The sequence below is a fragment of the Anolis carolinensis genome, chromosome 1 (assembly GCF_035594765.1).
Source record: "Anolis carolinensis isolate JA03-04 chromosome 1, rAnoCar3.1.pri, whole genome shotgun sequence".
Classification (NCBI taxonomy): Eukaryota; Metazoa; Chordata; class Lepidosauria; order Squamata; family Dactyloidae; genus Anolis; species Anolis carolinensis.
In genome coordinates, this window is record NC_085841.1 from 257,653,351 (window position 1) to 257,665,154 (window position 11,804).

The window sequence follows — 11,804 nt, forward strand, 5'->3', positions numbered from 1 at the left end:
TGTAAACCCCACTTGCCTAGTATCCAGACTCTGAGGATGTTCGCCATAGATGTGGGCGAAACGTCAGGAGAGAATGCTCCTGGAACATGGCCATACTGCCCGGAAAAGTCAAAGCAACCCAGTGATTCCAGCCATGAAAGCCTTCGACAACAGATACATGTACAATGTTTACATGTTGATATTTGCTTTCCACTCCTTTCTTGCGAAAAAAGCAAAGCACTTGGAGAATGGAGAGGAAGGACTGAGGAAGGCCATTATATGGTCAGCGTATAGTTCATTCAATGGGCCCACACTGCAGTTGTGGTCCCCAAAATTTGGCCTTTTAGACTCTAGCATTCCCGGCTGCCCTGAAGCGCCTGGGATTTGAAGCCTAAGAAGTGGGAGGACCCAGAGATAAAGCGTGAGGCGCTTCCCCGCCCGGACTGCATTTCCCTTGATGCACTGGGCCTCGGAGCCGGATTCGAACGTTTCCCCGTGGCGAGGGGCGAGTGTTAACCTCTTCCTTCCCGGCGTCGAGCGAGGGAGGCGCCCGCCCCGCTTCTCCCGCCTCTGGCCAATCGCCGCTCCGCCTCCGTCCTGCGTCAAGGCTGCTTAATCCCCTCCGGCGTGGGATCTGCACTGGGTGCTGGGAGTCCTCTTAGTGCGGATCCTCCGGGGTTTGGAAGAAGAACAGCAATCCCACCCAGTTTGAAGCCATTGGGAGACTTCAAGCTTAGTTTTAGACTTCGCCTCCTTTTTGGGGAAGGTACACCTCGTGCAATTCGTGGAACTTTAAAAAGTATATATATATATTTCTCTTTAGGGGTAAAAAAGGAGTGGTGGGTGTGGCTCGGGAAAGTTGCATTTCTGGGGCATGCGTGGTGGGTCCTGCCAGTTGTAGTCAAAGAAATAACTTTTCATATCTCAGGGGACACCCTACTTTGGCTCATGGGGTGCATCCACACTGTAGAATTGATGCGCTTTGGCACCCCTTTGATTGCCCTGGCTCAGTGCTATGGAATCCCGGGGTTAGTAGCTTGATGAGGCAGGAAAGGTTCAAGACCCTGCAAAACTACAACTCCCGGGACTCTATAGCATTGAGCCAGGGCAGTTAAAGTGGTCAATGTGCATTCACTCAGGCATGGGCAAACTTGGGCCCTCCAGGTATTTTGGACTTCAACTCCCACCATTCCAGGCCTCAGGCCAGGAATGGTGGGAGTTGAAGTCCAAAACACCTGGAGGGCCCAAGTTTACCCAAGCATCCAAAGAAGTAACTTTTCCTATCTCCTGGTGAGAGAGGTTCTTGTTTTTCTGCTTATTTTGTAACCTCCGCATACTTTGATTTTTTAAAAGGTATGCTGTTAGGGCAGGTATGGGAGACATGAAGCCTTGCAGATGTTGCTGGCATGCTGCCCCCTGCAGTCTCTTTCTCACTGGCTTGGCTAATGTCTGCTGGCAGTTGCAGTGATAAGGTTTCCAAAGGGCCACGTGTTCCTGCTCTTCTGTCTCTGAAACAAACCACTGTACTTGGCAGTGTAATTGTGGGGCTAGGCTAGTGTTTTAAAGATAATGCTGCTTCATTTGGTTTCCACTTAGACATGTCCATGGGTGTTTGCTTTTATTTTGCTTCTCTATAGAACTCGACACTCCTTTTCAACACGGACTGTTGTGTTATATTTCCATATGTTTTACAGCTTAATATTCTCTAGACTGCATGCTTTTTAATATAGTTGATTCTCACTTAACTGGCAACCCAATTTGGATAGGTAGATGTCTATCAATGTAGTTTCTGGCTGCTTGAGAGTTACTATTAAAAATAGGCCTAGCACAACTCCATTTATTATCTGTTATTTTTCATATTTTATATATAACAATATAATATATAATACTAATATTATGCTATACTAATAATATACTATATTGTATATGCATATCGTATTGATAATAATATTATAATGTAATATAATAATTATTATAATACACTATTATAATTGTATATTATATATTACATGTTATATTACTAATAATATTGCATCATAGTGGTATAGTACAATATAATAATATATAATGCTTATATTGTGCTATGTTAATAATATAACATATTGGATATACATATAACTTGTAAGACGCCCTGAGTCCCCTTTGGGGTGAGAAGGGCGGGACATAAATGGTGTAAATAAATAAATAAATCTTTCTAATTTTTTTTCTTTTCCCTCTTTCTCTCCCCCCCCCCCATTTTCCCTCTCTTTTCTCCTCTATTCTCCCTTCCCTTGACTTTTTTCTTCTTTATCGTTACTATCTAATTTACTTCACTAGGTGTCATTTAAATTCATGTATGCAAAAATCATAATAAAAAGTATATTTATAAAGGAAAAAATAGGCCTAGCAAATACAATAGGTAAAGGTTTCTCTTGACATTAAGTCTAATCGTGTCTGACTCTGTGGGTTGGTGCTCATCTCAATTTCTAAGAGCCGGTGTTGTCCGTAGACACCTCCAAGGTCATGTGGCTGGCATGACTGCATGGAGCGCAGTTACCTTCCCTCTGGAGCGGTACCTATTCATCTACTCATATTTGCATGTTTTCGAACTGCTAGGTTGGCAGAAGCTGGGATTAACAACAGGAGCTCACCCCGTCCCATGGATTTGATCCGCTGACCTTCCGGTCAGCAAGTTCTGCAACTTAGCGCTTTAACCTGCTATACCACTATGGCCCCCAGAAAATACTATACCCCCAAACTATAGCATAATCTTTGTATTGACTTGATACTGATATTAACATACAGTAATTAAAAGCAAATGAAAATAAACTTAATGTGACAGTTTTTACTGTATTATAAAAACAAGTTTTAAAAAATTCAAACTGTTACTGCTTTGCGGTTTTTTGCCAGTTGCTTGAGTTTTGGTTAACTGATAGTCCACTGTACCTGATGTATTTGATGGTTTTATTTCTGTTTTTTAAATGTGTGAGATGTTATTGTGAGAAATCTTCAGCCTTCCTTGGTTCTCCAGATTTTTTAGGCTTCACCTCCTTGAATTTCTGAGGATTGGCATTGACATTTGTCACGACCCAGGCTGCAGAGCACCAATAACCATACACAGAGGCCAGAATCTATCTAATATCTTTATTAAGGAAATATATAAAGTTAATAAAAACAAGTATAGGAAATAGTCCAGAAGTAGACCTTTCAGAAAAGGTCAAAATTAGTCCAAAAAAGCAATGTCCAATATGAAATATTAAGGTCCAAAGTTGTAATCCAATTACCGAAACACTCACTTGCCAAGCAAGTGAGGGGAGATGACAAGGTCCTTTAGTCCATGAACTTGAGCAAGGCTAGGAAATAACTTGATTCTTGGCACACAAAGCTTGATTCAAGGCAACAAGGAAACGAGGAGCAAGAACAAGATCCGTGGTAATTACTTGGCGAGGTCCGGAAAACAAGGCAAGATCCGGGGAGAAAACAAGGCTGAGAACGAAGGCTTGGAACAGGAACAAAGGCTTGAAAGCAGGAGTAGCTGTCCACACACGCTGCTCCGGTAGCTGACGAATTGACTCCGCAAGATTCCTTCGGGAGCAAGGAACCTAAATAGGCCTCGTTTTCCCACCAGAGAACACTTCTCTGGGGAATCAGAAACGAAAGTCAATCTCTGTGTCCAGATGTATGACTCCCTAAAATTTCTCATGGGAGCAGGCTTAATCATCTGAATGCTTTGCTGCAATTCTCAAACTCCTGCGATTAGCTTGCTGCACTCCTTTTTGCTGGAGATAATAATTACGGCGCGAAAAAGGGGGAGAACTCGACTCAGGGCTTGTTTGGCAGATTTCTGGAAGACAAGCCTCCTGCAGGTGCAAAGGCTCAATTTCTGGCTGAAATGGTTCCTTTTCTGGCTGAAATGGTGGAAAACCTAAGTTTTCCTCTTCATCAGTCACAACAGCACTAGGAATGGGACTACATTGCCCATGAGTCATCACAACATTATGGGTGGAAAATGAAGTCCAAAACAACCACAGGAGCAAATGTTGACAACCACGGTTCTAGAGCTAAGCTGGTGTAGTGATTAGAGTATTGAGACAGACTTTGGTGGATCAAGGTCCCTTGTGAAACTCACCGAGTGAATCAGGGACAATTACTGTCTCTGAGGCTGATTCACTGCTATCTATGATACCGTGATCTAACTAGGGCAGTACTTCCAACCTTATTATGAACAGGGCCCACTTTGACCAGGGACCACTCTCCAACATTTGTACAAAAAGGGTTATGAATCAATTTTTGGTCAACTTTAGATTTGGTTTGATTATTTGGGGTGATGATTCAGAAAATCAGCTCAAGTTTCTGATACAGAACATATGCCATCCAGTAGTTGCCATCTGCATGCACACAGAAAACCATATTTAACAATCTAGATCTGATGTGGTCTGCGGAAAGGAGCAGAAATAAAATAAATAAAGGAGGAGGTTCGCGGACCAGATTTTCATTCTTGCGGCTCACGGGTTGGAAACCACTGAACTAGGTGGGAAACTAGTATATACATGTAGCAAATAGTTAAATTATTCAAGATTATGTTTCAAATAAAATCTCCTTTCATAAAAAATCTGGAATATAGAGTGGTTTTAATAAACTAATTATTTTAGAGAAATTAGCTAATTAGCAGATTAGCTCATCAGCCCGCATTCCTTGCTATTTGTGCTACACTTCATTTGCTGACATAATTTCTTTTAAATAATTGATGATGTAGTGATAATCACAACTAGTATAGTTATTTTTATACTGTCTAAATGTCATCAGCCTGTTAGTTGGTAAAACTGGGTTTGGTAGCAGATAAGCCTACCCCTTTAGTTTTTTTTACTGTTTTGAATTATGTTTGTAGATAATCTGAGCGTTGTGACAGCAGTTAAAGAGATGTCTGGATACAGCCGCAAATCCCTGCTGAGACCAGCCTTGGCCATTGCAATGGTGCTTTTCCTCACCTATGTGGATGTTGCCAGTGCCCAGCAACACCGGAGTGAGACCAAGCGAGAGAAGCGAGTGGAACCTGACTTTCTGGCCCAAATGTCTCGTGCCATAAGGAAGAGAGTGGAGGATTTGATTGGAAGAGACAACTTCCAGATTTTGAGTGAGGTAAGATCCATATTTATCTGGTTTCATGCATCTGGGCAATAAGTAGCAATAGTGCGTGCATGAATAGAGTTAGACATTTAGGGGGAAAGAGGGCAGATTATGCATTGGATCCTTCAGGAGGTTCATGAATACAGCCAGATTGGATGCTATTCTCTGCAAAACAAAGCCAACTCCTCAAGAAATCTAATAAATAAGAGTAATACTCTAGCCTTTATCCTTGCTTGCTGGTTTTCTGTGTCGTGATATTATAACATGGGGAAATGTTTCACCATATATAATCTTTGTCAAAATCTTTTACATGTTACACTCAGTTGATTCACCTTCTAATCTAATCACCTGATTCTGACATGGCCAGCCTGAGCTCTGATGGGGAAGCCTGAAGGAAGAAGATAAAGCTGGACTACAATATCCATATGCCAGTCTAGAATAAAAAATGCGTAAGACCTAGCAAGTCAATGAGGTTTACAAAGTACAATTTATTTTTCAAATCGAGTAATATCAAATGGAATGTTTTAAAATGGGATTCAGTTACAAGAGGTGAAGCAATAACATGCAAAGACAATTGGCTATTGTTTGGCTACAGAAGTCCACCTCATTTGATAGAAATGGTAGAACATATATTTACTGGTCCTTTTTAGCAGCTGCATAATTAATTATCTTCCTAGTTTCACAGTGCTAGCCAGACACCCCTTGGTTCAACCCACTTACATTACGTTCTCACCTCCTTTTACAAACAAACAAAAATGTTAGTCTTATGTTTTCCATTCATCTTACAAGACCATAGTAAATTTCCATATTAGATCTGTACATTGTCATATTAGCTTATTGCTTAATTTCTTCAGTTTCAGCATCTGCAGGGTCTAGATTGCCCTAACTGGTTATTACTGGAGAAAGTGATAGTTGTGTAGAAGACCCCTTTGAATTCTGGGAACTTGTAATTGAGCAGACTAATGAACAACTTCTATGTCTGTGTCTATCTTCTTGCAGAATCTCTCTTCTCTCCTCTGGATAGTGTCCTCTGGCATCTCTTCAGCTTTGTTGGTTGTGGCTCGAGTTTCAGGGCAATTCCTTACTTCCTTTGGGTTGGCAGGTAAGTGACCAAGAACAAAGGAAAAACAGTTGAATGAAACACTTTCTGCTCACTTGTTTACCTACACTGCAAACATAAATCAGGTCGTAAATCTATGCTTACTAATTGTCCTGTTAAATTCAGTGGAGATTCCCATGAAGTAACCAAGGCTTAAAACAGAGTGTCTGACTAATCCTGTGAGGATTTTAAAAAAAGCCATGCTGGCTCAGACAAAAATCTGTCTAGTACTCTATATTACACAGTGGCCAACCAGATGTCTGTGGGAAGCCCATAAGCAAGACATGAGTGCAATACCATCTTTTCACTTCATGTTTCCCAGTAAGTGACATGAAGAAGCACACTGTCTCCAACCCCAGAGATAATACTTAGTCATCATAACTAGAAGCCAGTGATGGCTTGTCTCATTTGAAAACTGGTTGGGTTTATTTATTTACTTTGCTTTATATCCCGCCCTCTGTTCCTCACTGAGGGACTCAGAGCAGCTAACAGCTCTGTTACTACACATTGTGGCACAGAGTTCCACAATTTAATCATGTGCAGTGTGGTTTAATTATGTGCCCTGTGAAGCAGTGCTTTATTTTATCTGTCCTGATTCTCCTATCACTCAGATTCTCTCGATAACAAGGTGAGAGAAGAGGGGCTAGCTCTTCCTACCCACTTTCTCCTGGCCTATCGTATCTACTGTACAAATTGTATTCATACCAACAAGTTTTCCTTAGAGGTTGCTAGAGGCATTCTTTAATCCAGCATTAGTACTTGTCCTTCATGTTATAATGTTCTTGGCTTAGAAAATAATTATGACTGTTAGTGATTTGTACTGAAGGGTTTTTTTTTATGATCGCCAAAAGATAATCTTGATGTTTTCTTCTTTCAGCAGAAAAGTGTCCCTTGTTCTCCAGTTTGTGCCCTGATGCTAAATACATTTCTCTGAAGGGAATTTCCCCTAGTTTATTGGGGCTGATTTCAGACTTGGGACTGTTTCCTTTATTATAGCCCTGTTTCCTTAGGAATATAAACAAAATATCAATGTATGTTAGCATATGCTTGTGTAGTATTTATCTGGTAAGTGTTTCTCACAAATATGATCACAAAGGGTCTTTACTTAAAAGTGTGTGGTTTCAGTACTGTACTTGAATTTGCTGCTGTAAAATGTATGAAAGCATCTGGGGCCCATTTATACAATACAATTATAGTAATATATTCCACTTCAGTTCTATGCCAACATCTCATGGGATTTTGGGATTGGCAGTTTAGGGGATGGTATTTAGAATTCCCAGCCATAGCACTCAAGAGCCTCACCAAATTGCAAGCCCTGGGATTTCATGTGATGTTACCATGGCAGTTAAAGTGAAATGCATTTATGTAGCATGAATGGGCTCCAGATTCCATACGTATTATTCCATGCACCAAGAAGAGCAAAATTTGTATGAGCAGAATTGGTTTTATGCCTAGCTTAAAAAACTTATTTTTATCTATTGCACTCAGACTTCCCTAGCCATCATGGCTCCTTCTTTCTGGAACTATAATCCAGTAAACTGTAGTCTTGTGAAGTAATTTTTCCCACCTGCATTTGAAAGTCTGGCATTTAAAGTAACCATACCTATTGTCATTGAAAGAAAGAGTATTGGCTCCAGTATTGGCTAATAATAGTGCTATAGTAAGAGAGAAGTTCATTATAGGAGAGATGTTTTGCTCTGGCTCTTGGTGACATTTCATCACAAACTGACATAAAGTGGAATAGCACCATCTAAATTGAGTCCATATAATCCCTTGGTTATTTCCATTGTCTTCCAGGTGACCATTTGACCCAGTTCCTGAAACGGAGCCCGGATGAGGTCCAGACGCTGCTGCTCTGGGGCTTGGCTGCTCTGATTGGTTATTGGCTGCTGTCGCTGGTGCTGAGCCTCTTGGTTGCCATCTTGAGCCGCATCATGTGGGGCCTTAAAGTGGTGCTCTTTGTGGCCTGCTTTATGTTCATCGTCTCCTCAGTGCCTGACCGCTCTGTGCAGACACTGCTTCTGTTGGCCCTGCTCACACTCTATGTCCTTCTGGGTTGGCTGAGTGGGTCCCACAACTCTGGCACACGACTGGAAGCCAAAATACGTGGCTTGGAGCGCCAGGTGGAGGAGCTGCAGCGCAGGCAGAGGCGATCGCCCAAGCATCTGGATGACGAATGAGCTCAGAGGAATCTGTGATGCCAGTGTATCTTTCCTAAAAGGCAACCACTCTCTTCCTTTCTTCTTGTATTATGTGACTGCTTTCTAGACTATAGATGCTCTCGGGTAGCTTTTTATCCACCACTATGCTGGGATAAGTAAGCCCTAAAGCAAACGTCTGTAGAGGATAATGAAAGCATCTGAGATAGTTCAGCTTCCCAATCAATGCTCTAATATTCTACTCAAAAGACATTTCTAATTTCTTGTTTCCTTTCTTCTTCGGTTTTTCAGTCTCCCTTATTCCAGAGCTGGTGTGGGCAATTTCAGCACATCTGGTGTCTTGTTTCCACCCCTGTTGATTGTGTCACCCATCTTTGTCCTAGAGTTTAGATCTACCAACTTCATGTTCTTATTTTCCAGCGGATTCATGGTAGACTACTTTGTTTCTTTAAGGATGATGGGACCAGGTGCTGATCCTATTTTTTAAAACTGGGTATCCTTTTCTCCAGAACATATCGATAGTAAAGCCAAGTGCCTCTCTGAAACTGAAGAAGATGGCTGTGCTTGTGGCAGTACAGCAAATCAGGATTATGTGTCCTGCCTCCCCATGAGCCAGAGATGTCCTTAAAGTAAAGACCTCATGATTCTTCCCTATGCAAACTAGCTTTTCTGGGAGGGGGTGCTAAATAGTGACAGGTAGTGTGTACATGCCTGTCCTGGCAAATATATATATATAGAAAATATATATATATATATATATATATATATATATATATATATATATATATAAAATAAGCCATAGCTGGGTGACAAAGTGAATGTACCACACCTCTTCCCTCCAGACGGAATTTGTGCCATTAGCAAATGGAATAAGACTTCCAGACTCGATTGCCTTTTCTGCCTATTTTGGAAAGGAGCCATAACATACTCAGTGGTGTGAACTTCATGTCTGTTGCCAAATATCAATATTTTTAAGCTGTCCATTTTAAACAAATGGAATATTTTGTTATATCCTTCTAAATAAAGGTTATTTGATCACTTCTTAGCTATTAGTGGTTTCTTTCATTTCATCCTTTTCTGAAGAAAATGGGTGCAGACATAGGATATCTGACACAAGGCATTTGTGTGCTTCGCTTAGTAGATAGCAGCCATCTGTAGGGCAGAAACAAGGAAGCTATGATACACTATAGTTTTTTCCTACTACTGCCATCATACCAATGGTTAGGCTGGTGATGGATGCTGGCAATTGCAGTTAAATTTCTGGAAGTTTCACAGCCTTTTTAAAAGGGTGGGTGTTGAAGTTGTCTGATTTGATCACTTTGGCAGTTTTTAAAAAATCGCTCCATCTGTGGTGTGCTTCCATATACATGTGCCGGGTATCTTAATCTGCTCTTGTGCGTGTCCTAGTTTCTAAGTGTGTGTGTAAGACCATTGTTTTCACAAAGTTGAATACATTTTTAACGAGAGTCAACTCATAACACAGCAGAAGTTGATGGTATAATGAGTGTTAATGGAGAAGGACTCTCATAACAACTTCATCAGGTCTCTCAAATGTGGGTTTACTGTGACCCTATCATGTGACTGCTACAACTTCAGATGTAAAACATTGAAATGACTAGGTACTTGATTTTGAGATTTAAACATGGTGGAATAACAACACTGCTTTGCCACTTGTTTGTTTAGCCCATGTGTCTCCTGTCCTCCACTGTGAGTAGTCATGTTAACTGGATACAAGCAACATGCAGGCACATGAAAATATCACTCCATTCTGCCCAGTATATGTGATCCAGTGGAAGCAGGTGCCTCAGGTATGTTTACCTAACTGTAGAAGGCCATTACCAACAAAAGTTTATAAATCTGCTAGTCTTACTGTGAAACAATGAGGCAGCTGCCTCAGGCAGCAGGTGCTGGGCACAGGGAAGCAGTAACAGCCTCCAGATTGTTTTGCCTGAAATCTACCAGTCATTCCTTTCTTTTGGGAAAATAGGGGCTCATGTGACACAGCTTGATCTGTTCCTTTTGGCCTTCCTGCAGTGCAACGGAGAAAGCTTTCTTGGTGCTGCTGTGGAAGCACGATTCAGCTCGCAGCCCAGTTGCTTGTCTATTTGACATAGGCACAATCTTTGCTTAAGGCATCTAAACAATGTGGGAGCAGCCCTCAATACAAGCATTTGCTCTGATACACAAACTGGTAGAATGCCTGTTCTTTTGTGATAGGAACAAAAGATTGTATTTTTGAAGGCCCTGGTTCACAAAAAAACTGCTTAAACTAGAATCGTCTTTAAACCAGTGGAGCAGGTTTATTTGCAACTAGTTTGTCCTGTTGATTTCTATAAGGTTTCTGTACAACTTTCCATGAACTGTGGCTGTTATGTTTACGCTTTCATGAAACAGCAATGGATTGTAGTGAGAAGGCAATCATGTTGGCTTTTAATTGTCTTTTTGCCTTTGTTAGGGTGCTATGGAGAAAAAGGTTATCCAGCAAATTATAAAAAGCTCAACAAATTGGGTACAGTAGAGTCTCACTTATCCAACGTTCTGGATTATCCAACGCATTTTTGTAGTCAATGTTTTCAGTCGTGAATTTTGGTGCTAAATTCATAAATACAGTAATTACTACATAGCATTGCTGTGTATTGAACTACTTTTTCTGTCAAATTTGTTGTATAACATGATGTTTTGGTGCTTAATTTGTAAAATCATAACCTAATTTGATGTTTAATAGGCTTTTCCTTAATCTCTCCTTATTATCCAACATATTCACTTATCCAACGTTCTGCCGGCCCATTTATGTTGGATAAGTGAGACATTACTGTATATTGAAGTTGAGAGAAACTGTTGAGGTCAGATTAGCAGATTTTTCCTGCAATCTTGGAAGGAAATCCCTATTGAATAATGGTACCAGTGTAAGCTTACTTGGAAGGAAGTTCAGATAAAAATCACAGTGCTGGAGTAAACATAGATAGACTTGGCCTGTAGCTTGTTAGGTGACCCCCTTTGCAGAAAGGGGTCCAGGTTGTGATTTCCATGTTTGAATCCTTTGCTATCAGTATGGATTATGGAATCTGTTGGCTGAAGTTTCCTTACTTGGAGACAAATTTTGACCAAAATGAATAAGACTTATTTGTAAATACCTTGAAAGGACGGTGCTTGCCAACAATCCTCTCTAACATACATGCACACACTTCTTTTTATGGCTGTTTATCTCATACTTTATGCTGCATTAGCCATATTCGCTGGGGGAGTCTGCAAATTGTGAACTTAATTTTTTTTTCATTTCCTTAACTTTGCTGCCATAATAAAAAATATTTTGTAGCCTCACAGCATTGTTCCTCGCATAGAAACAGAAACAATTTAATCAGTTTTAGTTCCAGATTATAATGCAACAAAATGTCAATGTGTGTATGTCAAAAGGGGAATACAAGCACTGCATGTTACGGTTTCTTTTTAGGCACTGAGTT

At 40.7% G+C, this 11,804-nt stretch overlaps 1 protein-coding gene across 3 annotated transcripts in view; it reads left to right on the forward strand.

Annotated features, from left to right (window-relative positions):
• Positions 1 to 9,388, forward strand: part of tmem109 (transmembrane protein 109) — an 18,255-nt gene extending 8,867 nt beyond the window's left edge. Inside the window, exons 1-4 of one of the 3 annotated variants that reach the window (XM_062967432.1) lie at positions 445 to 778; positions 4,847 to 5,097; positions 6,085 to 6,187; positions 7,982 to 9,388. In XM_062967432.1, coding sequence (XP_062823502.1) covers positions 4,879 to 5,097; positions 6,085 to 6,187; positions 7,982 to 8,364 — 705 coding nt within the window. In that variant the 5' untranslated portion in view covers positions 445 to 778; positions 4,847 to 4,878 and the 3' untranslated portion in view covers positions 8,365 to 9,388. Of the gene's footprint in view, positions 1 to 444; positions 779 to 4,846; positions 5,098 to 6,084; positions 6,188 to 7,981 lie in introns of those variants that run through there. The other 2 variants (XM_062967433.1, XM_062967434.1) reach the window with 2 other exon arrangements.
• Positions 9,389 to 11,804: the final 2,416 nt, after the last annotated feature.